Source organism: Pipra filicauda, unplaced genomic scaffold (assembly GCF_003945595.2).
Source record: "Pipra filicauda isolate LSUMZ 115617 unplaced genomic scaffold, ASM394559v2 scaffold409_size848515_pilon, whole genome shotgun sequence".
Classification (NCBI taxonomy): domain Eukaryota; kingdom Metazoa; phylum Chordata; class Aves; order Passeriformes; family Pipridae; genus Pipra; species Pipra filicauda.
Genome location: NW_024104542.1, coordinates 518,938 through 545,263, shown reverse-complemented (window position 1 = coordinate 545,263; position 26,326 = coordinate 518,938). Strand labels below are relative to the sequence as shown.

Sequence of the window (26,326 nt, the reverse complement as noted above, 5' to 3'; positions counted from 1 at the left end):
TACATTTCATTTCTTTGTTTAATCAGACTGAAGGACAGTATTATCTTTTTTCCTAAAAAAAAAAAAAAAATTACAGAAGTTAAAGTATGACACTAAGCTCGATTTAGAGGTTTAGCTTTTTTTAGGAAGTGTTTAATAAATCACCAAAGAAGTTTGAAACATATCCCCAACAAGAAGCATTTTCCACATAGGAATGAATTTACAAACACAGTTTGTTTTTCAGGATCTGCTAGGTCTCAAATGAAAAAGTTGTAATCAAGAATCAGTGTGGCACATTTTTTTCCATTTCATTTTGGAGGTTTTTTGGTCCAGTGCTATCTGTGACCAATTTAGGAATGACATGGGTAAACAAATTATTCTTATCAAGGTACCTGAGTATAATTTTAAGTATTTTATCTTGTATTTCAAGTAACATCTGAATCACATGAGAGAATGATATATTGTGACAAGGCTGAATTTTAAAAGGTTGAATCTGTTTCTGAAGATGTCATACATTATCTTTCCGTTATCAGTAGTTTGCAATAGTTGCATTTACTGCTCACCTCTAAATTAAAGGGGGAACCTCTCCTGCAGACAGTGCACTAAACTGATTGACTCTCAAGACCTGACCTAAATTTGTGCATCATTTGAGAAAGTCTGTTTATTTTCTGAGCAAGAGACATGACTATATGAAAAATTTTCTGTGGTGTACTGGTGTTAACAGGACACTGAACAAGTTCTCATGCACAGTTTTTCAATACAAAGAGGTATTTTTATTATTTGTTAATGCTGTCACTGACACTTAGGGAAACACATGCCTAAGACATCTGCAAGGTCAGAGCTGAAGGGTGTGTGGAAGGAAGAAGATACAGCTGTGAAGATTTTGTTGGGTAGAACAATATATTTCTCCTATATATGGCCCCTCCTTTCTTAGGCTGGTGTGGTTTTTTAGAACTTAGGTGGCACTCAGAAAGCTGATTCTTAGGCATGAATACACAATCTAGCAAGGTTACTTCATTTTATTGGTGGTAAAAAGGAGGAGATTTTGCTCTGCCATTTCAGGGGAGTGCCTGGGCTGTATTCTCTGAGGTGTGCTTTGCCCATTTTCTGTCTTACTGGAATACAAACCAGCACTGCAGTAAAAGCCCACTACATTGCAGACTATGCCCAGCCTGTTACCATCAGCTCCTGGTGGTGCTAACACAGTTACAAGACTTTTGGAAGATTCAAGGTCTGGCAAAATAAGGAGGCTTCTGCTGATAATATTTTTTTCTGGCATATACTAAATACCTTTAAAATTTTGCACTTGTATGGAAAAAAGGAATATTATCTATCAACACTAACACTTAGAGGGCTGATCATAATGGGCCTCAAGCTCAGGATGCTACAATAGATGTATTTTGACAGAAAAGAGAATAATAAATTGTAGGTCTGTGTGAGTGTTTTTCAGTACTTCTATAAAGAGGGTAAAATAATTGATATGTTTCTTTTTGGCAATGAGACTCCTAATGAATCAGACATCTTGACAGAAGGACGCTTAGCAAAAATAAATATAACGACAACACTTCATTAAAGTAAAAGTATCTTTACTATTAATATACAAATGGTGAAGAGTGACAAATAATTGATATACTTTAAGCCATACTTTCAATGTCTTTCATAAATACAAAACCAGCATCTGCGATATTACTTCTTTTTACAGTATAGAGATATATATATATACACAGCATTTCATAGGGACATAAGATTCTGAAACAATAAACAAACTAGCTCCAGTGGTAGCTAACTTATCAATATATATTTCAGGTGGCATATATCGCAAGTGGGCTGTTGACAACATGTGGAATAACAAAAACAATATATGGTATGCTTTAGCTTGTACTGTACACAGCATACAAATACGTACCGAGTGCTCATTGTAGCAGGAAAGCTTTTTTTTTTTTCTCTTAAAACCTTGTCTAAGTAGTTCAAAATTCTTAGTGAGAACTCTACATCATGAGCAACAAAATTATCTTCTGGGGGGGTTGACTGCTTTGTGTATTTGTCACTGCTCTACAGAGACTCTGAGGCTTTGTTTTCCCTTCCTCCAACCCTGCATTTTAGATTTTAAAAAATGCAGCCTAATTACATGGTAGAGCTAAGGTTAATGTTCCCTCTTCACTGGTTTTCAAAGCTCACAGTGCTTTGCCTTTTGGCAATGCCCTTCAGCAGCCTCTCCTGCTTCAGTAGCTCCCCATTTCCCCTGTCAATGCTAACGAGAGATGCTCCCGGTATCGAAGCCCTCTCTTGGCTCATTCTTTGGCACCCGTTCTCTCTGGAAGTTGCTTTCCTGAACTCTGCTGGCACTGCATCTGGTCATCCCACCCGCACCCGATCTCACCTGTGACTTAAAAGCTGCCAATACAAATTTGGCAATAAATATTTATCTCATTTCTCTGGGCTAAAAATGGCCAATATTCAAGTTTGAAAGTCAAACATCATGAGGCTCTCAAAGCCTGTTAAGAGAAAAGATAGACTGCTAAACTGTGATTTCTCAGAACCTGATCCAAGGCCAAATTTGTAAGGCTTCTTTTTGGCTCAGGTTCAAATAAACTGATATAAGAACACATCTATATGTGCAGTGGAAATACTTAAAACTTATCACTTAAGATCACTTAAAACATAGTGAGTGGTTTCCCCCCACTACTAAAGAACTGCTGTCAAGTGGACAGGCTACTTCAGGAACTGATATGAAAAAATCTGAAAAAAAGGGGGTGGATCCTTTTTAAAAAAGATTTATTTAGCCATGGTAGATTTTCATTGATCAGAACAATTATCTGAAGCTAAACAAAGATATGTTTTAAGAATGTTTTCATCCTCACCTGAAGAAGTGTCGCAATCACAATGAATTATTTAAAGAGATGTTTTCTTTCTGGACATATAATAAAGTATTGGAAAAAACTGTCATCAGATATTCTATCACAATTTCCTGATCAATACAAACGCCTGACAGAAAAACTCCCTCTGTGCAAAATGTTAGCAGGAGCCTGGTGGGACATTTAAGTTCCACTTACACTTAGAAGCAACTCGATCAGCGGAGGACATGCAGAGCCTCGCTGAGGTGGATGGATGGATGAAATTCAGGCCCTGCTGAAGTCATTTTGTGTCTTACAGCCCAATGACACCTGGATTACAGTGTGGCCCTTCCTGCAGCACCCTCAGCACCCCTCCATAGGTTAATTCATAACAGGGGTCTTGAGCTTTTCCAGTAAAAGGAGGTTCTTTAATCAGGAGTGATTATCATCCCTCAGACACAACTACGCTACCAAGATGTTACTTCCTGTGACAGCTTACCCAGTGATGGTGAGGCTGCAAATGACTGCGAAACAAATGTTCACTCCAGTTTTTCTCCAGGGGTAAAATGGTGGGAAGATGCTCCACATCATCTTTCAAATTTGAGAAAAGATTTTAATATTTTAGGTCTAAGCACTTAAATAGAACTAAGGAGACTTTCTGTCTGACTTTTCAACTTGATAAATTGGTCAAAACACCCCCGCACATCCACCATGTGCTCCATCTACTTGAAAGTTTTCAGCAGTAATACACCCACTATGACCCTCCGTGGAATTGTGATCTCAATTGATTTTTTGAAAAATTTGTGTTTAAAGTATTTACGTGACTTGACAATAGTATCTCCAGTTTAATGTCACGGTAAAGCTTTCAATTATTTTAAACAGGCTTTGTAGACAAATTATTGAAGATTTTTCTTTAATAAAGCAGAGTGGCATGCTATCAAAAGGCACAAATACATTTCCATTATCTGGTCTAGGAAACAGAAAAAAAAATGGCATGATGATTATACTACAGTTTGATGATTGGCACTTAAATAAATAATAAAAGTAATTACCATCATAAAAAAGAAAGCCACTTTTTTTTGGATGAACATCAATGCAGAGGCTGAAGACAGCAGGTGGAATTTACTATACCAGGAACTGTTGTCAAACAGCCTTTGTAGATGAAGGTCACTGTGTAAATACGTTGTAAATATCTATGAAGAGATAGAAAGTAGGCCCAGTCCTGCAAGTTCTCCTATGAAAGTACATCCATCTTCCTGCTCACATCCACCCCACTGGTGTCAGTGAAGTGCCATATGTGGGGTGGGTTCAGCCATATAAAATTTCTTGCAAGACTGAGGCCTAAATAAATTAATCTTTGTCACATTAGGCATTAGCATCACCAGAATAGTAAATATTTTTAAAACCACAAAAAAAACTTAGAAGTCAAAACCCCCAAATAAACGAACAAAACCAAGAAAAACCTCTCCAGGGTACATTCATATACTAAATTGTAAATTAATTAAAACTTTGTTACTATTGTGGTAAATCAGAACAGAGGTCTACTAAAAAAATTATAACAAGGAGTTCTAAGTAATTTTACTTAATTGTACTCCTTACTTTTTTTGTTGAAAAGAGATTGTCACTGCCACATTTCATATCAGTAATAATTTCAATGGCTCCCTCCCACCCTCGTCCCTGGAGTATGTTAGTGTAACAATTCAGATTACTTTTACAAATAGTTATGTTTTGTCAACTCTTCTGACATTTCATACTAACACTTAAAATTACTTTTAGACAGTAAAAGTGACATTTATACAGATATCTGTTTGTTGTTGGTTTTTTGTTTTTTTTTTTTTTTTTTTTTTTTTAGTCTAGAATAGGAAAAGGAAATAAACAAATGTTGTTATTCCAGTTCTACACATATCTTACAAATTACTATGAGCTGTCCCTCATTTGGAAATATTTGCAAATATCAGTGTTTTTCAGCATTCTTTCATAGAGTTTGGCTTTCTCCTGCACAGCACAGAGTCAAAGCACAAGAGATTACCTATTAATCCACAGACCAAAAAGGTATGCTTGGACAGTCCATCAGGAAATAGAACTGTTTTATTCTCAGCCCTCATATAGCCCAGCTGGCAAGAGGCATAACAGCAAGAAGAAATTAAATACTCCTAGAAACAGCTTTTGGTTTGTAAACTAATATAATGGGAAATGCTTTTACTTCGAATATTGAAATAATTTTGCGGGATATTTTGCTTGTGAAGAGTAGCACAGGCATATTAGTAATAATGTGCTGACAAGATCTCTTAAATCTTCTAATTCCTTCGTATTGGAATTAGAGGCCATATTAGGGGAAAAAAAAGAGGAAAAAACTCCCCACCAATATAGTCCATGATTTTTTGTGTGTGTGTGCATAAGTCCAACTAAAGAAGTACTAAAATTTGAAATGCATCTGCAGTTGAGCCTGGACAGTGTTACCTCTGCCCACATGGTATAGGCAGCTTCTTGTGCAACTGCTGAGGCTGGCTTCAGGAAAAGCACCATTTGCCTGGGGAGGATTGACTTATGTGGATATGCATGGCACCACCTTACTTTGTGATAGCAGGTAGAAGATCAAGGATGTCTCCTACCTTCATCCTCACCCTGGAAAAAGTATTGGGTGAGAGGATGTTCAGCCACACCAACCGCATTGTTCTCAACTGCTGGAATTGCCCAGGTCCCTTCCTTGCATTTTGATAGAGCAAATACATACTTTGTACAAAGAATATATATTCATATATATAAATAAGACAACTGGTTCTCTTAATTATAGGTTAGGGGACAGTTCAGCTCACTGTGTACTCAAAAAGGAACAGAACAGAAATCTGACAGACAAGCAGCTCTTTGGTGGTACTGCCTGCTCAGGACGTGGGAACAACAGTGAGAGGTCATAAAGGAATGTCTTCATCTTTTCTTCACCCAGAATTAGTGCCTTAGCATTAAGAGAAACTTCCTTTCAGCAATTTTGAATTATCATCTTCCATGATTTTCATCCCACACTGCTATCCCCTCTTACCCATTCTTTTCACTTTGGTACTAGTTTTGTAAGAGCTTGACTTCTCGTCCTAACCACTCCAGTGGCATGCCTCTGTCCTCAACTACTTCGGTCATTGCACGTATTTCCCAAAGTGAGGAAAAGTTGTAAAAAAACCCCATAAAATAACCTGGTTTTGAAAAATAAGACAGCTCTAATAATTAAATATATCCTCCTTAGCTCTTTCAAATGCACTTAAGCTTGGGCTAACAAGAAGGGTATTGTGACATTTTCCTCAAATTTAAGGACATCCTTTTAAAATTCACTTTCAGTTTTACTGCACAAAAGACAACAAGTGTAAGAACTTCAAATATGAGCAGAATTCAGATATAGCATGGACACAAAACAATTTGCTGAGCAAAGCTACACTTAAACCTCAGGCATGACTTAGATGTGGAAAATCCACAAAGTACTCTACCATTTACTCCTGACAAGTAGAACTTTTCAATCTAGTTTTCTATATGGTTTATCTACTTCTTCCAAAGCAAGACTTTGAAGAGTTTGGTAGGTGTGGATACACTATGTTGCAATGGAAACAAACTATATTGTTCCAATTAGTGATTAATCAATGATACTAAATATGAATGATTTTTGCATCAAATAAATCTGTCAAATTTCAAAGTGGGGCATGTTGACCAGAATAATAAAAAGGAATATCTTAAGGAAAGCTTAACAGGGAAAAAAATGAATGAATTTGGTTGAACATAAGACTGCATTAAGTTAATAATTTAATACTGTTCCTAACTGTTAAGGCAAAGTCTGCCTTTCCATCTGTTCTTACATCTTATTTGTTAAGACAAAGAGTATCACAAAGGAAATCACAAAGGAACAACTGCTGTTTCAATAAGGCTAACTTTAACGTTTGATGCACTGATTTGGGGAGAAAATGTATCTATTTCACTAAAACACAGTTTCATCCCCCAACTAAATGGTTTGAACTAAGAGCAAAATGAATATTCTATATGTATAAATATGGTGGGACAAATATTGTAACTTTTCATTTGAAGACAAGATTACGATTAAAAATGAGTTTTCTTTCCACACCTTTGCTGCATTTTAGTTCACATGTGACCTCCAAAACTTTAATATAGAAAACCTGAAGCACTGAAAATCCAATCCTGGAGCCTTTCAGAGTCACACTCATGTAGTTAGGATGAGGCCAATATATCATTACAAAACAGTTACCAATTTTATTTATATCCATATATACCATCATGGTTATCAGCTTTTCATTTTACTGTAGAACCCAGGTGAAACTGCAGGTGGACTTGCCTTTATGTTGAAGAGTGGTTTTTGTTTACTTCAAGTGATAATCACAGCTGGAATGACTACTGAGTATCTGCCAGTGCTAAGGTCTTAAAGGTTATACTGAAACTGGTTTTCTTTTTTTTTTTTTTAAAGACAACCTAAACTTTTGTTTTATTGTAAATGGAAATAAATACAGTAGCATATGGCACTTTATGTATGTAGCTTGCACTGTAAGATCTGGAGAGACCTGATATGCTGTTTGTGGCTAGGGGTGCTCTGCAACTTTTCTTCTAAATAGGCATAATTTTTCACAAAATAAATTACAGTTCTTATTCTGCAGATTTGTCAAATTTATACCATGGGACTTGGTGTCAGCAAAACTACATACTAAAACCATTAACAAAAAAATAGAAAGAAACTGTAGACAGGAACTGTTTCATCATATGTACACACGTACTAACTATTCCAAGCTTAAGTTTCCCAAGAAATTAAGGTCAGCTGTAAAGTTTTGGTCACGGGATTACTTCAATCCAAATGCATTATCCAGACAGCTGTAGTTTATCCTATTATGCTTTGCTATCATCTTCTTTTGACTGGATGATATCATTAGCAACTTTGATTTCTATGGTTTCTGGATTTAAAGCTTCTTTGCCATTTTCCTCCTTTAGTGGCAGTTTCCTATCAGAAAAAAAGAGAAATTATGGCAAGACATAAATAACACAATCTGGAATTTAAGTCTATAACATATGTATGACTTACACAGTTCACAGTGTTTCTAAAACCATAACTTATTGAAAATAATATGTAATTATTTTATTATGTGCACTGGCATTCTTTGCTTTTAAAGAAATCCATGTTAACCCTTTCTATTTCTACAAAGCCATGAAAAGCTAAATGTCACATGATAAGAACATTGCTGCTGCCCAAAATGCAGTTTCTTCAATAAGACAATATTAAAAATAGAATGTCAAATAACTTGACCCAAGACAGCACAGAGATATGTGTTCCATAGGATACTGTGGAACACCTACAGTCCAGCTTTTTGCTGAATCTGGATTAAACTCTTTTTTAATGTCTGTTTCTTAATGTAAATTCAGTTGTATACAAAAGAACACAGCTATCATTGGAGATTATACCAAGACATAGGTAAAGAACTTATAGTGCATAGTTATTTAGAAACTTCTACAATTTAATTTTCCTAGATCACACAATATAGCTTCATTAATAACTTACAACTCTTCTAAGACCAACTTAGTGAAAACGCTGAGGATTTTTATAATACTTAATACCAATGGCAAAAGAATCCCCACCCTTTTGAATGTGATTTCATTCGAAAAGATCTTGAAAATCATTGATTTCTTACTGCCAGTAATTAGCTATCAAAAAATACAGCTGTCAAAAAGATATATGGATTACTGAGATGTTCCTGTAATAATGTCTCCTGGGCATAATAGCTGTTAATTGTGATTCCAGTTCGGGTTTGCATATGCCGTTTTTATTCATAATAACTGTTAAATCTTTCAGTAAATTTCCACTGTGATTGCCTTGATGTCGCGAAGAGCAATAAAATGTTCAAAATCTGTCTGAGGAATCCCCTAGGAATGTCTTGTAATAACAGTGTTTAATGACAGCAAATAAAACAAAACAATACCCAAATTCCCAGCCTTATGAAATTTAAGCCACCTGAAAAGAACTAAGAAAGATGCTGTTTATGTGGAGGTTAAACAGTGAGCACAACCTATGTCTGAGAGAAATCAAAGAGAAGACTAACTCGTTCTATTACAGTAAAATACGTGGGGTATATTATCAGCTGTCTGGCTCTGAGCACAGAGGGAGGTCCCTACTAATTGAGTGTTTCCCTTGGCACACCCAAGGGAAGCAGATTTCAGCCCACAACAGGAGGGCTGAATGAATGGAAACAACAGAATCAACACAAATGTATTTTTAACAGAGGATTAAACATTGGGGCAGAGGAGGTGCAGCTCGTGAGATGCATTTCAGGTGAGCAGGCACATGTGTCAAAGATCTGATAAACTAGCATTAAAAAAAAGGAAAGAAAAAAGATCTAATTTAATCTAGTTTTAATAAAGGCACAGTAATTTTTCAAAATATGGTGCTGAAAGGGAGGAAATATGTAGTCAAAGTAAAAACTGGGCAATTGACAGAATATACTGTGTGGAAATTTAAATAAATTGGTTAAAGTGGATTAAGACTGTGTTACAAATAATTTCAAATTACTTGAAATAGGAAGGTTTTCTAGAACCCTATTGAAAGATACAGGGCATCACTAAAATCCATGTTCATACAAACATTGTGAACAAATTAGCCCTGGTTTACATACAAATGAGGAACAACAAAGAAAAAAGGACTACGAACAAATAAAAAAATTTAGTCCTCAAAACTTTCCTTGTCGCAAAGTCCACACAGCACTCTTTGACCTTATTGTCTTTAAAAACTTGTGGTGATTTTTTTCTATGATGTGAGTTACGAGTGCAGTTATCATTAGACATTATTCTTTTTGACTATGACAACATTTTGGGGTTTTTTTTTGAATTTTCATCTCCATTTGTTTAAAATATTAATTCATATTTAATCTTTATTAATAGATTCAATAATTTTCATCTTTCCATGAATTAATTCAAGTTTAAATGTTCTAATTACACCAATTTTCATACACCTAGTTTTTCTTTAGCTACATCTATTTGAAATCATTTTATATATTTCAGCTGGGTAAACTAATCCTTTCAAATCTTAAAACATTTTATAATAAAAGCCTTTTGAGGGGAAAAAAAAAAAGGACTAGAGAATTTTAAAAGTTTTTTTGCTTTAATCAGATGCTGGTTGCAATCAATCATGAATGATATTGACATCCTCTAGCACTGCATGTGGTCTAACTGCAAATGTCTGCTGCTACTACCCATACAAAACTTTAACTAGCATGTTTACTTTCCTATTTTAGAGGAAAATGACTCCATTTTAATATTGGAATTCACCCAACTTCATTAATACTAAGAAATATTCAACCAATACTGGAAACACAATAATGTCAGACTAGGAAGGTAATTATAGTCCCACATTGCATGTGGTATTCTAATCATATTACAGAAATGTGATATGAAATACACTGCTTAAATTGATTTCCTGCCAGAATGATTAAAACTTGTTGACTTGCAGGTAAAAGTGCTTTGAGCTAATCTGTCACAGAAGGATTCCAAACCTGGCTTTGACAAGAATCTTACCTGAGATAAAGTAAAACTTAGATTGGCAAATGATATACTGAGCAATACAATGAAAATTATTGTTGTAAGAGGAAGTAATCTCTTTACTAGTTATTTCCCACAATTGCTTAAATTGCATTTAAGGTTCTGAGTATAATTTGGCATTATTCAAAATAATTAAATTAATTATTCAAAATATTTAATCTAATTTAACCTCAAGGCTTATCTTGTATACATTTAAAACAGCCAGAATGAGTCAGAATGCATCCCATCATGTGTGAACATTGCCTGCCTGGAATGTCCTTGAAACTTTTCTTTCCTGCAGGCTAAGCCCTTCTCTCCAAGATCCCTGCTGGTCATCCTCACCCTGCCCAGCATGTGCCTTTCTGGCTGTTGTTGGCAATGTGTCTTTGTGTTATTCCTACTGAGAGACTGACTTCTCTCTTGCATCCTCCGTTAGTGGCATCTCACTTGTGCTTCTCTGTTTTATTGGTTATGACCCACGTCCAAGCCAAAGGTCTTTCTGTGTTGCCCTAGTACCAGTGTCCCTCCAGGTGTCCTGGTTGCATGGTGCTCTTTTCATCTTTAGTTTACTAAGTGGCACTGTCCCAAATATTTAGCTGACCTCTGTCCTGCTCTGCCTTGAACTGCTGCCTTTTGCCATTGGTTGTGAGAGAAAAAAATACCAAGAAGGGAACTGTCATCATTATTAATATCTCTTAGCAGTCCTATTCTTTCAAGGACATAATACCCATCAAAATCCTTATCAGTTGTTCCTATGATTTAGTTTCGGTGTTTTTTTTTCCCATGACAGTGGGGACTGATTCTTTCCCCCTCCCCTAAGATAATAAAACATTTTTGATTTTAACTTTCTTATATTTCACTCCTGTCAGTTGTTCTAAAGATTGTGACAAGCAGAATGAATTTAACTGGATTTTTCCTGGTATCATGTCCCCTGCTAGATGAACCTCTTTTGTATTTGCAAGAGCTGGTGCTACAAATAGTCTTGAAACCTGAACAACTGTGGCCCTGGTTCCTTACCCACTAACATATTCTGTGATATCCAAGGCCTGCTAGACTTGTACGGTGTTTACAACTACATTCCCCTGACTCTTTAGATAACTGTGGGTTCTCCACTGTGCCCCTCATTATAAATCTTAATATGAAAAGCAAACATATCACTAGTCATTCAGCAAATTCCACAATGACTTAATTAACAGAAGTTTAAAGTCTTCAGCTACAGGTTCTTCAAAGAAGAAGTGTGGCTTAATGTGCAGTTACTTAACACACTCCCTATTTACTACAGATGTCAATGACAGCCAGTAAAATACCTTTTTATTAACAGTTCTGGCTTTTGCAGTTTTAGATAATGGAAAAAAAAAAAGAACACCCTCTCCTTTTAAAAAAACAACTGTGACTTCATCAAATAATGATCAGGTAAATTTCTATATTTATTATGTGTCTTTGTAGCCCTGACAGTAATCTCATGAGGCAGGAGGTTTTCACAGCACATGGAAAATCCTGGGCTCCAACCAAAGAAACTTGGAGGTTTCTTTAATAATTTAAAATCAATCAACTTTTGAGGCTCAGAAATTAAACTCTTGAGCAAGCAGTTCATGCTCTTTAACACCAGTATTTGGGCTCTCAATAGAAAGAATGGTACTGTCATCACCTTTATTGACAAATTAGTTTCTCTTCAAGCTAAATTTTTAAAGAAAAAAAAGCATTGGAAGCTCTCATTGTAACAGCAAGCTTAGCAAAATACCAGCTCACAAATTTATGGTCCATCCAGGTATTGAAAACTGTTGCTCAGGTACAAACAACAGGCACTTTGCCCAGTTTAATCTGTTCCAGGGGCTGCATCAGCAAAAGAGGAGAGGACCTGACTGTCAGGACCCAGGATCCCCAGGCACAAGGCTGATCCCCACAACTCAGGAGGCAGCTGGAGTCTGCGAGCGTGGGTGAGAACTACTGCAGGGACAGGAAGGGGGCACAAGGAAACAGAGCAAAGCAGCTGCCCTTCAGCTCAATTAATTCAATTACACCATGAGGACTTAAATACTCAGCTAAGCTCTCAGTGAAATGAATGAAAGCAGGAAGGGGCAACCCTGTGAGGAGCTGGGTTTCTTGGGCACAGGATCATTGTGCCCTACCTATGGGATGTGTGTGTGTCAATCTAAAGCTATTCCTGAGAGTCAGGAGATTCCCAGAGTGGTGAATAACTTCTGGATGGGTGGTAAAGATCAGCTGTAACCAACTTAAAAAATCCTTGTACTGCTCAGTCACCACTGCAGAGTCAGGAGAGCTTGGGGAGTGAGGTGGCTGCAGGTGCTGGGGCTGGGAGGGAAGGCAGTGTGGGCTGTGACTTGCCTCTGCTGGCCAAGGTTCCCCTCGGGGTTTGGAGGTTAGCCAGGAATGGTAGGGGAGCACTGGGGCAAGCTCTGGTGCATCCTGAGAGCCAGGGAGCACAGGAAAAGCCTTGTCCTCAGCCTCCAGCTCCCTGAATGCAACAGGCAGAACTGGGAGCAGCAGCAGGGTGCCCGGTCCATGTCCCACCAGGACCAGGGCTGGGCAAAGGCTGCTGATGAGTCTGGACCTGTATTGACCAAGAACACAGGAGGAGCTCCTCGGGAGTCAGGGCAGCAGGGAAGAGCAGAAAATTTCCCCGGAGGCTCATTAATCTCCGAACAGGTGATGGTGTAAAGACACACTGCAGGATTGACTGTCGTGATGTTGCCACCCAAGGGCTGGATAATGCCCAGATGTGGCTGTACTCTGGGTCACAGAAAGCAGAGAAAAATGTCTCGTGATATCCTCAGCCAGTATATGTGGGGTACCATGATTTAGACGGATTATTGTAAAAAACAAGCAAACCAACCAGCCCCACACTCATACACTGCGCTGCCACGGCAGACCATTCTGGTGATACTGTGTATCTCCCCCCCAGATTGGAAGAAATCCAGTCCATCCATGCAGCCAAGAGGAGCTTGTGTGAAACTCCAGGGAATATCAGCCTACTTACTCTGGTTCTGTGAGGGGAGTTGTCTCATTTGGCTCATTTACTGGACTCCCATCTTCATGATTGGTAATTCTTTCATCCTCTGTTCTCATTTCCACTATTGGCTCTTTTGATCCATCTTTCCTAAAAATTATTAAAAGAGTCTTAGTCTCTTATCATCATATTAACCATATACATTGCACCTAACGAATTACCAAGATCCCTGCTCTCAAAAGTTGGCAAAAGAAAGGCAGAACTAATTATCAGTGACTAACACCACCAAGACACATTTAACAGTGTGTTCCCAATTCCTTGAAGTCTTCAAAGCATCCTGTATCCATGGTTACTTACCTAACTCTGCAAACATGATGAATTAGCATCTCAAAAGAGCATTTTGTTTATGACTAATAATAAGGCAACAGCCTCTTCGTGGGAATAGATGTAAACTTCCCTAACATAGTATAATAAATATAGGATTTGAAGCCTAGTTATACTTGAACTTCTCTGGCAGTGTTAAAGAGTCATTATGTTTGTATACACACTGCAGAAGTGTGCTTTAATCTCCTGAGATTGTGACAACCCCAGCTGCCAGAGTGGCGTAAAGAGCCCTTGTGTGGTAAAAATCTAACCCCTTCTGCTTTCACTGGTAGAAAAAACTGTTTCTGTGTCATATTTCCCCCCATTTAGGAACAAATGCTAGTGTCTCACATATAAGTAAATGAATAACCATTGGGCTAATTAGACGATGAATTATAAAGAAGATGGAGCAGTGAGTATTGCCATTGTGTTTTGTTGGTAGTCACAGAATCACAGGTTTGGGTTGGAAGGGTCCTTTAAAGGTTATCTAGTCCAAATCCCCTGCAGAGAGCAGGGACATCTTCAACCAAATCAGGTTCCTCAGAGCCCTGTCCGACCTGACCTTGAATTTTTCCTGCAATGGGACATCCACCACCTTTCTGGGCAAGCTGTTCCTGTGTTTCACCATCTTAATTGTAAAAAATTCTTCCTCCTGTCCAATCTAAATCTACTCCATTTCACTTTATAACCATTACCCTTGTCCTATCCCTACATCACCTTCTAAAAACTCTGTCCCCATCTTTTTCATAAGCCCCCTTCAAGTACTGAAAGAACGACAAAGGTCTCCCTGGAGCCTTCTCTTGTCTAGGCTGAACAGCCCCATTTCTCTCAGCCTGCCCTCATAGAGAGAGTGCTCTATCCCTCTGATAATCTTTGTGGCCTCCTCTGCACTCGCTCCAACAGGTCTGTGTCCCTCCTGTGCTGGGGACCCCAGAGCTGGAGGCAGCACTGCAGGTGGGATCTCACCAGAGCAGAGCAGAGGGGCAGAATCCCCTCCCTGCCCTGCTGCCCACACTGCTTTGGATGCAGCCCAGGACATGGAGGGTTTCTGGGCCATTGAGAGCATATTGTTGGCTCATGTCCAGCTTTTCATGAGCCAGAATCCCCAAGTCCTTCTCTGCATGGCTGCTCTCAGTAATATGACCATGATATGGAAATAACTGCTCACTGCTACAGAATTATTAACCATACTTACTGATTAACATGACTTACTAAAAGTATTAAGTAACTTGCATATAATTTTACTCTCAAAAGGCAGATCAAAGTATACCCAATCTATATTTATTTCCAAAAAGAAAACCTCTTTCCATGCAAACATTTCATCTCTATTCCTGTCATCAGATCAGGAATTGTATCCTGGAACTTCATCAGCTGCAGTCTGGAAACAGAGGGTAACTGAGTTACAGATGAACAATCACTTTTATATTTAACAGATTATTTTCTGGACCTTTGATATTCTAGAGAGCAGTCAGTCTGCAATGGGCCACAGCAAAGACCTGGCTAAATGCTTCTCTAATTCATGTCTCACATTTTCATATAGTTTCTGACAAAATAATCGTTAAATAGTCTTTTGCAACTGGAAGTATCAAGAAAACTCTACTATCTTCTGGTAGGTATCCTTAAGGAAAATCTTTGTAGGTTAATAAGAGTTTAGCATAGATACAGAAACTGACTGAAGAAGAAATAATGGGTAGAAGTCTTAAAGATTGTGTCTATTAAAAAACCCCAAACAAACAAAACCCAAACCCCCCAATCCTGCATGTGCTTATTCACCTCTGCAAATGACATTTAAGACACACAAATGGATACAAAGCTCATTTTGGATGATGCACTAAACTGTCATGGCTACCTCATATCTGTGAAAAGATTATGGATTTAAGCTGGACTGGTGGAAGGACTGATAAGTTCTGCTTGGTTTTTCAATGTATTTAGAGTCTTACAAACATTATTGCATGACCAAAAACCTAAAAAAGATATTATTCATGAGCAGCATTTACATACATGTGCAGAATGTACAAACTGTGTAACATATCAGAATTCCACAGAAGAGAAAGTGATTTATAGGAAATGCATTATGTCATTTTTGTTCTAGATGGCTGTGTGTATGTTACATGCATTGTATCACCTACATTAATTGCATATGGAACATAATTAATTACTATATATATATCCTACAATCAAAGTGTAACCAAGAACCGTAGCACAAACCTGCTCAAAAATCCAGAATGCAAACTGACATATTTAAAACAGGGAAATGTCAGTGTATTTTAGGGAATAGCTGTTAGCATGAAATAAATTCAAAGTCTGATTCTTCAAGTCTGTCCTGAAATTTTAGCCTGACAGTTTATTAGTGCAGAGAACAGGCTAAAATAAGAACCGTCACAAGTATTTTAAGACCTGACTGACTGAAGGCCACTCCAGCAATGAAAAGAAATATAGTTAAATAACATAGTTGTTCTTTTAAAATACGTGTCATGGAAGAATTAATATTAAGAGACCAGCTTCATGCTTTCCTGGGACAGCACAGAATGGCATTTGGGTATGATGTTGATAACAAGGTATAAACTGCTGTCAAGTGACATTTGCAGCTTTATTTCCCTAAGGTCTTCCCGTTCAGGAGGGTCTGTACACCAATTTGTACTTGGTCACTCCTTGAATGGGAAATTAAAGCATAAACTGAAGTGCTGTGCTCAACAGGAAAGGACAGCTGAGCCAGAGCCAGAAGCTTCACATCTTGATTCTATTGATCCAGACAGGCCAGCTTCACACAATAGAAAAATATCCTTAATCTTTCTCTTGCTGTAAGATGGGGAGAGCTAGGAAACAGTTATTTTATGGCATGACTTTTATTCAGAAGCCTTATTTGATGGGAGTAGTCTCTGCTTGCTTACAACTGGTTTTGTTCTATGGAGCTGTTTCCAAAAGGGAACCTCTTTTAAGAAGAACCCGACCAAGACGTGTAGTCAAGTTAAGGAAGACAGAGTCTGAAACCCAAAAGCCAGAATTAAAACCAAAAAAAAAGCTTTTACACCTCCAGTACTGGCAATGGAGAAACCTGTTACAGCTGTGAATAATGAAGGCTGCAAAATCTACTCTGCTCTTACAGGCACCTGGGGAAGGACGGGATCTAGGATGCTGCAGGACAATAAACTGTTATGCCTGACTGCTGGGAGAGGAATTGGACCAGTAAATATTAATCAGCCACACAAAGACAGCATTCTCTCATATATTACAGTGTATGCATAAGTTGTCTACCAGATGAACATAATCAGGTAATTAAGCACATTTTGGTAAAAAAATGGAACTGCTTAAAATAGAGGACCACAAGTAATCCTCTCTCCAGGTTACATATTGAAAGCCCTGTAAAGGCTGGGTCTCTAAAGTATGGTTATTTTATGCAATTAGTAATTAAACTGTTTTGCCAGAGATCTCAGTATCCACTCTTCATTAAGGGACCATATTTGCACATAAATGATCAGTTCATTCACCTTTGATGGAGTAGCCACTACAGAAGGCTATTTGTGATAATTAGGATTGTTTATTTCCCACTCATGTTTAGCAATCATTGACTATTGTTATGAAGAACAATCAAACTCACCACCATTTCACCCACATCTAACTCAGCATTCCTACTTTAAAAAAATCAACAATACCTTTCATTCTTAAAGTCTCTGGGCAAGAAAAAGGATTTTTCCATCAAGTGCTATATCTGAGAAGATAAATTCTTTCATGGATTTTTTATAATACTACATCCTTCACTCTCAGATTTACTGGCACTGTCACAACCATATCCTGAGGTTTTAGGTATTAGCAGCTTAAAGATGGATTTGCAGAAATGGGAGTTACAATGATCTGTTACCTGCTCCTCATGAACCAAATATGTGCTTGTAACTAATACTGCATTACAATTGATTTCCTTTGTGTCAAGCTGGACAAAGAGGTCATCCTAAAGTGAGGTACAGTAAATTCCTTGTTTGTGTCTCAATTTTTCTTTTAAAGGCAATAAACAATTCTACACATTTCCTTTTCCAAGTAATCAAAACATTTTATTAATTCCCTTTGCCATACCACAAAATGGCCATAAAGTCAATATAAGCTGGACAGCCAACTTTTTCTTTTAATGATGTTTCCAGCATAGGTGTTTAATACTCACAAGTAAGCAGCCTTTCCTTCTTCCAGTTCTTTACTTTTTCCACTTGAACCACTCTTCTTCCCACAGATCCTCCTGGTGATGCACATTAGCAATCCACATTGTCGTACAAAGAAGCAGCTTACATCAGTCACAACCAGGATTAATAAAAGGGCTGCCACTCCCAGGCCAATGACAGCACCGAGTCCAAGACCATTAAAAAGAGTGTCTTGAAGGAAAGAAAATTAACACCTATTAATAAAATTAATCCCAAGATAGCATTTTCTAAAGTTTTAAAGCTGTTGATCAGGAGACTAAAGGATATTTAGAAATGAACCATTCAGAAATTAATGGGAATAAACAGTCCTGAAGATTGAGCATGAATATTACCTGATTAAAATCACAAAAAAACATTTTCTTCTGCATAATACTTTCCCACTGCCAAAATTCCAATATGGTCAAAGAGCATAAATGGCATTATTAAATAACAAATAATATCTCAACATTCCAAGACTGAGAGTATCAGTAAGCAGCCTAAGGAAAACATTTTAAGTGCTCAACATAATAATAGCTGATACAAGCTATCATTTTCTACATTTCAAATATAATTATGATTCTCTGATTCTAATTACTGAAAGATTTAAGAGAGTGCCAATAGAGTATTTATTCTTGTAAAGGTCATTTTTTGAATTAGAGTAAAAAAGTCTTCAGTCAAGTTAATTCAAGCTATTTAGTCTACAAACAGTTGCACACAGTTAGTCTTAAATAAATTAGTATGAGGAAAAATATGCATATCATTAAATCATTATAGGGTTAGGACCTCATTTGGTTTCATCTTGTACCTTGAAAATGCAATCATTCACTTAAAAATAAACATATTCCACACCTGATCTTTCTTTCTGTGTTTGTATTATCAGACTTGATGCTTAGTTATTTTACCTTATTACAAAACTCAGAAAAAAATTATTTTAATTTTTTGATTTGGTTGATATTTCTATAACAGACAGCAATACTATAAACTCTTTTGAATAGTGTGATTCTCAGGAGAACAACCACTGCTGTGTCTGTGAACTCAGATGACCCTTATACAGGAGAGGATTTGTATCTGATCAATAAACTATGGGAAAAAAGCCAGCTCAGCAATGGTTCATGCACCAGCTAATTCAAGAGGCTGTCACCTGGCTCAGAAATTGGCCGGTGACAATTGCCTAGTGTGATACTCTGTCCTGGAGCAAACTCCAGTGGATGTAACAGAATATAAATAAAGAAATGTGACTGCTTTAAAATATCATCTTCCTCTACTTTCTCTTCTGCCTCCCCAAAACATTGTGGATTGTTTTCAGATTAAGCATAGCATTCAAGCTTTCATTTTTCTGCTTAACTAATTTTAATATCTATTTACCATTTCAAATATAATTTGAAATTTTTTTTTGCAGGCTTCTAAATACATAAATATTCATTCTTAGTCTAGTCTTAGTGTAGGACTCTAAAATGGAAAAGTAAGAACTGTTTTCAAAAGAAGGGGAGCATTTTACTTCTTATGCAATTGACTTCATTGTCCATTATATGGGTTGTTTTATTATAGAAGTGTTCTTCACAGTGTTATTATGCAATAAGCCAGGATTCAGTGTATATATTTACATGGATGGATAGACAGAAAAAGACAGATATTACTTCAAAGTTATTCTGCTTTCTTCAGAAAGACTTAAAAAACACTACATGAATTACAAAAATAATGGTGCAGCAATGAAATAAAGTAACATTTATGCATTGCTCCATCAGCAATGTTGGAAGTTTGACATTTCACATTAATTCATTTTCTTCCCTTTTTTTAACCTCAACATTCCTAGGTAATTATTATAATTTCTGATACATCTTCCAAAACTTACTTTATCCATACATCCACCCACCTATTTGATGGCTTCTTTTGTAAGCTTCAGTCATTTTTATTTACTAGTCTGAATTGTCAGGAAGATATAAGTAGATATTCAATTCCTATTTATTGAAAAGATCATATGTTTCAACTGACAAAATACCAGTAAATACTATAGAGTTCGGTTTTAGAGATCTTATACTGTGAAGTTTTCATCTCTGTACGTTCTTGACCAGCAAACAGAATGTGGAGGAGTAAAATTAGTGTCTTTTAATCCATATTTTAAAAGGGATTATTTGTTGGTTTTTTTTCTGGTTTATTTTTAGGATTTTTCTTTATTTTTAATGCAGTGTTAAGAGTTCTTTACTACGGGGAGATACATTTTTCACTGCTGTGAACAGCATTTCCAGTGCTACTGGAACATTGTGAAGTGGCAAGCTTCCCATCCCAAATGACTCAGTGACAGAAAAGCCTACACAGTATTTTCACTGTCAAGTGAAGGAAATGTTTACAGTAGCAATATTCCTCCTTTGTATAATACTTGCCATAGTTGAGAGGGAGACTGTTTTTTGTTTCTGATCTTCTCGGTATATGTGAGACCTAAATATTTGACTGTTACATATTTTTTTCTATCTCTTCGTGACAGATAATTTCCTTTACATTCAGCATTCCCCATCCTTACCACTGCCCTACCTGTCTCAAGTCCTGTTTTTCCTACTTGAAACCCATTTGTTCCTACACATTTCTGTTTCATAAGTCTGATTTCTGAATAACGGGAACGTGGCCACATCCTGTGGTGGGGTGAGGAGCATGGCTGTTATCACCCTTCTGACCTGTCTAAGTATCTTCATTTACTTTCTTCTTCTGAAGACAGGTAGAAATTGGACTGTCTTGTGTTTTAAAAGTACTATGTTATGGTTTATTTTCAGTCTTAATGAAAACATATGCAATTAGTGTTTTAAAAGTTCATTGGTGGCTTAATTCTGTTCTTCCTTAAGATTTTGTACTTTTCTATCTGCTCCCACAAAAGTTGTAAAACTAATGCAAATTACTATTAAAGCAGGTTTAGGCCTCTCCCAACTGCTTTAAAAAATCATATACTAATATATCTATGGTTTCAAAACAATGTCAATTTTCTTCTTAAAACTTTATGTTATAATGTTATAATGTTATGACATCAACAGGAGCTCTAATTCTATGACTGGAAGTAATATTAATGTCATACTACATATAGCCTTTCCACCAATTTTGAAAAGCACCTTTGTTATCAAAAAAAGTGTTGCATTAAATTAAATTTGGTTTAACTTTACTGCAACAATTCTTAAACAATGCAAAACGAAAGTTAAATTAAAGAAATGATTTTACACTTTTGGTGTTTTTTAGTGTTCCAGTATATACTAAATGGACTCAAAATACTAATTCCGCTCTGCGCTCTAAAATAACAAAGTATTTATACATTATACAATTTTTTTTCCTAGTTGAAAACAAACTTATTTTAAATCATAAAAATTCAACGTTAATGTGAAAGAATAGGTTCTTAGCAATTTTTTGAAAAGAATTATTGTATACCTGACTTAATAGTCTAACCATAGGGAGCCTTTTAAAGCACTGCTTGGAGAAAAAAAAGTGTAAGTTCCAGAGTTCTGAGCAAGTTTTAATTATAATTTGTCAAAAATATGCTAAATTTAAAATGACATGCTTTTTGTTATAGAGAATGTGGCATGAGTAATATAATAAACCTTGGCATGATAATGAATGAAACCGACAACCTTAAAGTCACTTCATTCATCCACTTCTTCGAAAAAGTGCTTATCAATGAATACTTATGGAAATAAGATCTAAAAAAAATTCAGAAATGTAATAAAAAAACCCCTGGAGCAAGTTTATATAAATGTCACGGAAAGTATTGGAAATGTTCAAGTTCTCACTTGTTGAATATTTCTAATGATGTCTAATAAAATAATTGAACATTTTTGCAGAAATCATTATTTGATGGGAAAGAGCAATGGAGAGCTTTGGAAAGTAATTTTCCAGTGAAGAGAACTAAGTGGAAAGATAAATTTTCTGGCCCCTCAAATGCAAATTCAGACTGAATTCCTTTAAGGAGTCTCCATTGGTTACCCTAAAGGGAAGCAGGTCTAGAGAGTCACCATCTGTACAGGTATACAAAATCACAGAATGGTGTTGGAAGGAACCTGAAAGATCATCCTTTTCCAAGCACTTGCCACAGGCAGGGACACTTTCCACTAGACAAGACTGCTCAGGGCCCTATCCAACCTGGCCTTGAACACTTCCAGGGATGGGGCATCTACAGCTTCTCTGGGCTGCTCCAGTGTACAGGTATACATGGAAAACTTCATACATGGAAAACTAAAGCTATTGCTTTCTCACAAAGTGACAGGACCTAAACAGGCAACACTGGGATATTCAGAATGGTGTTATATCAATGTACATTCTTGGAGGCGACAGAATTTCGCTGTACTCTGACAGAATCACATTCTATATATTCAGTTGCTGGTACAATAAAATAATAGTTGCAAGCTTTATAATAACTAGTCTGCTTGAGCAGGGAGGTTGGACAAGATGAATTCCAGAGGTCCCTTTCAGATGTTCAGTGATTTTAATTTTGTTGGGGGAAAAAAAGCAAGTTAGCACCTTCTTGTGCCTTTCTTCCCTTCCCCTCCTCCTTAGCAGACATGGATTAAAGTTAAGATGAAAGATAGATGATTCTACATAGTCTCCACCCTTTTCCAGTCATTTAAATTTTTAAGGAAAAATGGCAATGATATAAAAGACTTTCCAAGCTCATAGGGAAGCACCTGGCTGCTACATATGCATGAGTGCAGGCATATCATGCATTTTGTCCTTTCTTTCAGGTCAGTCAGAAAATAAAGGAAGAAATGCTCTCAAGCTGAAGTAGTTAAAAATTATGAACTAGAGGAGGAATTTGAACATACTGCACTGGGTCATTGAAGGAAGGAAAAACATACTCTTGCTTGTCGTCTTCTTGAACTGCACTGTTGTACTGACTCTTAAAAGGTGCCCAACCATAAGAGTTGTTTCTGCACTGCCTATGAATATTGTCTTGAATTTTATATCTGATCTGGAACTTAGACTGAAAGGCTTACAAATGCATATTCTAAATCAAAACCTCTAAAAAGACAGAAAACATAGATCTTAAAATTTCATATCCATTGATGAGCATCCGAACAATCATAATGCAGTACTAAAAAATTAAAGAGCTGTTTTCTACCAGTTGATAATATGACAGTGGAAGGGCAAGACCATTGCTAGAACAAGCTCTGCCAAGCTAAAGGGCTAGAGATGGGAAAAGAAAACCCAGACAAATGGATTCACATCTGGAAAACAGCCTATCATGAGAAAAATAACAATGGCAAAACCAAAAGAATTCATCAGAAATGTTACAGAATTCCAAACAGGTAACATACATCTGTAGCACAGGTCCATCCCAGATATAAAAATATATACAATATGTATACAAAACTATGAGGTGTCAGAGGCGGGGAATCGCAAATATTCAAATGATGGCTTTTCATTATATCTTATACCTATATTTCACTGCCTTTTAATGCTTTGCATTTCCTTGTATTGAAAATGGATATACCTATATTGTGGGACTTGCACAGCTTTGCAAGTCAAAGCATCTTCCTCCTTCATTTTCCAACAGGAAATCTCCAAGAGGGCTTTGACAGAGCTGTTTTGTGCTCCAGCTCCTTTACTTTGGCTGACCGGGACGCAAGGACTGTGTGACACCCATCAAATGAAGAATGAACTCTATCTTGAGTAGCATGTGAAGGTAGCATGTGAAGGTAGCATGTGAAGGTAGCACCTTTTTTAGTTAGATTGGCATGATGCTGTAAGACTATAAATTAGAAGAGGAACCATATCTTAGCTTTGTCCAAGAGCTTTCTATTACTAAGCACTCCTGTTCCTTACTGAGATAAAAATCATGGCAGGCAAAAGGGAATAAAGACCACGATCTCTTTTTAGCAATTTATACCAATAAACTGGGCTTTTAAGCCAGGTAAGTGCCCAGCAGCTGCATGTCTACCTTCAAATTAAATAAACAAATCACTACATTTGCAGCATCAACTTGTAAAAAATTAATATGATTCTGTACAACATTTACTGGGGGAACGTTCGATGCAAAAGAGAATGTGACAGTAAGTATTATTCTTTTCTATACCGTTCCTTAATACAAAAAGATGCTAACAAAGCTATAATCAACATTAATTTTAATGCTTTTTCTTCCTCGGTGATTTTTCCTATAACTCTCTGCTAGGACAGATACAGCTGAAGGCACTGTACAAGCACATGAGGATGTGTGTGCTCTGTACTGCACAGTTGAGTAATATGTTCTGACAGACACACTTGACACACAGCTTTGAAAAATAAGGGGACAGTATTATGGACTCTGAGGTAACTAACTGAAAAGGTGGTTTCCTCTAACTTCCTTCCACCCACAATGACAGATCTTCATTTTCTCCCATTTCCAATGAAATCTGAGCTGGATGGCAGTGGAGTTTCAGTGATTTTCACTGGCAGCAAGAGTAGCTGTAAAGAACAGACTAAAGAGACAACAACACACAGAGAGATGGGCACTCACAGTCAAAGGAGTCTGTGGTGCCACCACAATTATCAGTTATACAGAAGTCATCTACTAAAATAAGCATGTCTAAAATGATATCTGTCAGAAATGTTGCAATGTTCTGATACTTATCTGAGTGAGGGAGCTTTTCTTTACTATGACTGAGATCCTCTTGCCAACAAATTTTCTGAAAATACTATTTTCCTTTAAATTTTACAGGAAAATTTCTTGTATCATGACTCTCTCAGGATATACTGAGTAAGTAGGACTTGAGTTCTCATTTACTCTAATGGCTCTTTACATCATTTCTTATTGGAGGTTGTCTTAATAGACATTGATACAAGAGCTAAATGAAAGAATAGTAATGTAAATAACAGCTTGAGTTTTCCTGCCAATGTCTTGTCTGTGGCCATTGAGGGATAACAGGGGAAAGGCAAGGAGGCCTCATTTACTAGAAAAAGTGTGCTGTGTTGTGAAAATACTCTCCAGAGTTGTTGTTTATTACTTTTTAAACAAAGTTTAAAAAACAGTATTCCTGGCATCATCAAACTATCCCTAAGAAGCCTTCAGAGGCATTTCTAATATGCCTAAAGAGTTATCAGGTAATTACAGCCCCTTTTTTCATGTATTTGCTCAGTCACTGTAGTATGTTTTTACCGCTGCCTCCTTCTATGGGAAGCCTCAGAGAAGAGAGGGCAGAGAGATCCCAGTCCTCCTGTGCACTGAGGAGGAAAGGCTGCACAACCATGGCAGCTCTGTGGGGTTTATGGTATCAGGCCTGCACCCAGGTTTTAGAAGGCCTTGGGGAAGCAAATTCCTGTGTCCCAGTTTCCTCCACTCCAACTGACAGCAGATTTACTGAACATGTTTCTTGGAGGAATTTCTAAGAACCTCTGCAGATTAATTAAGATTGACATGGGTATTGAGAACACACAATTATGTGTGGTTTCAGTACTGCTATTACATAAAAGGATAAATTATTTTAATTGCTTTATTTAGGAGAATTCAAAATCATACTGTGAGCATACCACAGAGACCTGAGAGATTTTTGCATCTTTATAGTGGATGACAGCTGCAGGCAGAGCACTGTAGCTGGGAGACCTGAAAAACAGTCAAACTATCTTGGGATTGTATTTGAATTGATAAAGTATTTCAGGATTTTGACAGCATTTTCTTTAAGACAGATGCAAATTCAAAGACAACAGTTTCGAGAAGTAATACTTGGAATAGTTTAAGTATATAATTATTGTGTATCGTTAGCTAAAAAAAGAGCATTAATATTATGAGTGCTGCCAATATATGGTGCATGTTTTTATTTGAAACAGTCACACTGCCACAACTGCAACTGCCAGCAGAGCCCTACTTGGTACAAAAGAGTTGTGTAACAATATAGTTTCTCCCAGTAGTAAAACATCTGCCTTTGGGGATACAACTGTTTCAAGCAGGCAGATTAAATCAGTGTGGATCATGTGCTCAGGCTGCATATTTGCACAGACATTTCACATACTTGCTCCATTAGTGCAGCAGCATGGCAGCCACCTAATATCAACCAAACGTAAAATTCAGGAATTCTATTTTTAGTGACTTTTTGGGGTTTGTGATGTTTGGTTTTTTTTTTGGTTTTGTTTTGGGTTTTGTGCGTATGGGTGTTTCATATTCACTATTGGAAAAAACATTGTTGAAATAAAAATGTTGATACAATGCTAAAAAATCTCTTCAGTTACAAAATACATAATGCAGATAATACAAGAAAAAAACCCCAGCATTTATCAGTAATAAAGAAAATACAGATTGAAATGCTTTAAGTCAGTTTTCTTTATTACAAAAATGAAGACAGAAGTTGCATAAACTAAAATGAAATTTGAACAACAGATGAAAGATGCACAAAGTTACATACATTTCATGACATTGTGTTTGGAAAGATGCTGAGGGACATTACAGTTACACCATGCACAGGTTCTTCAGGGAAAAAGCAGAAATGACAGCTGCGTGCTGCGTGCTGCGTGCTGCGTGGGTAAAAGAAATT

At 36.9% G+C, this 26,326-nt stretch overlaps 1 protein-coding gene across 1 annotated transcript in view; it reads right to left on the bottom strand.

The window, feature by feature from the left end:
- Positions 1-1,548: 1,548 nt before the first annotated feature.
- Positions 1,549-26,326, bottom strand: part of NCAM2 (neural cell adhesion molecule 2) — a 276,313-nt gene continuing 251,535 nt past the window's right edge. Inside the window, exons 16-18 of the mRNA XM_027713181.2 lie at positions 17,843-18,047; positions 13,357-13,476; positions 1,549-7,794 (exon numbers count right to left, since the gene is read on the bottom strand). Coding sequence (XP_027568982.1) covers positions 7,683-7,794; positions 13,357-13,476; positions 17,843-18,047 — 437 coding nt within the window. The 3' untranslated portion in view covers positions 1,549-7,682. The remainder of the gene's footprint in view (positions 7,795-13,356; positions 13,477-17,842; positions 18,048-26,326) is intronic.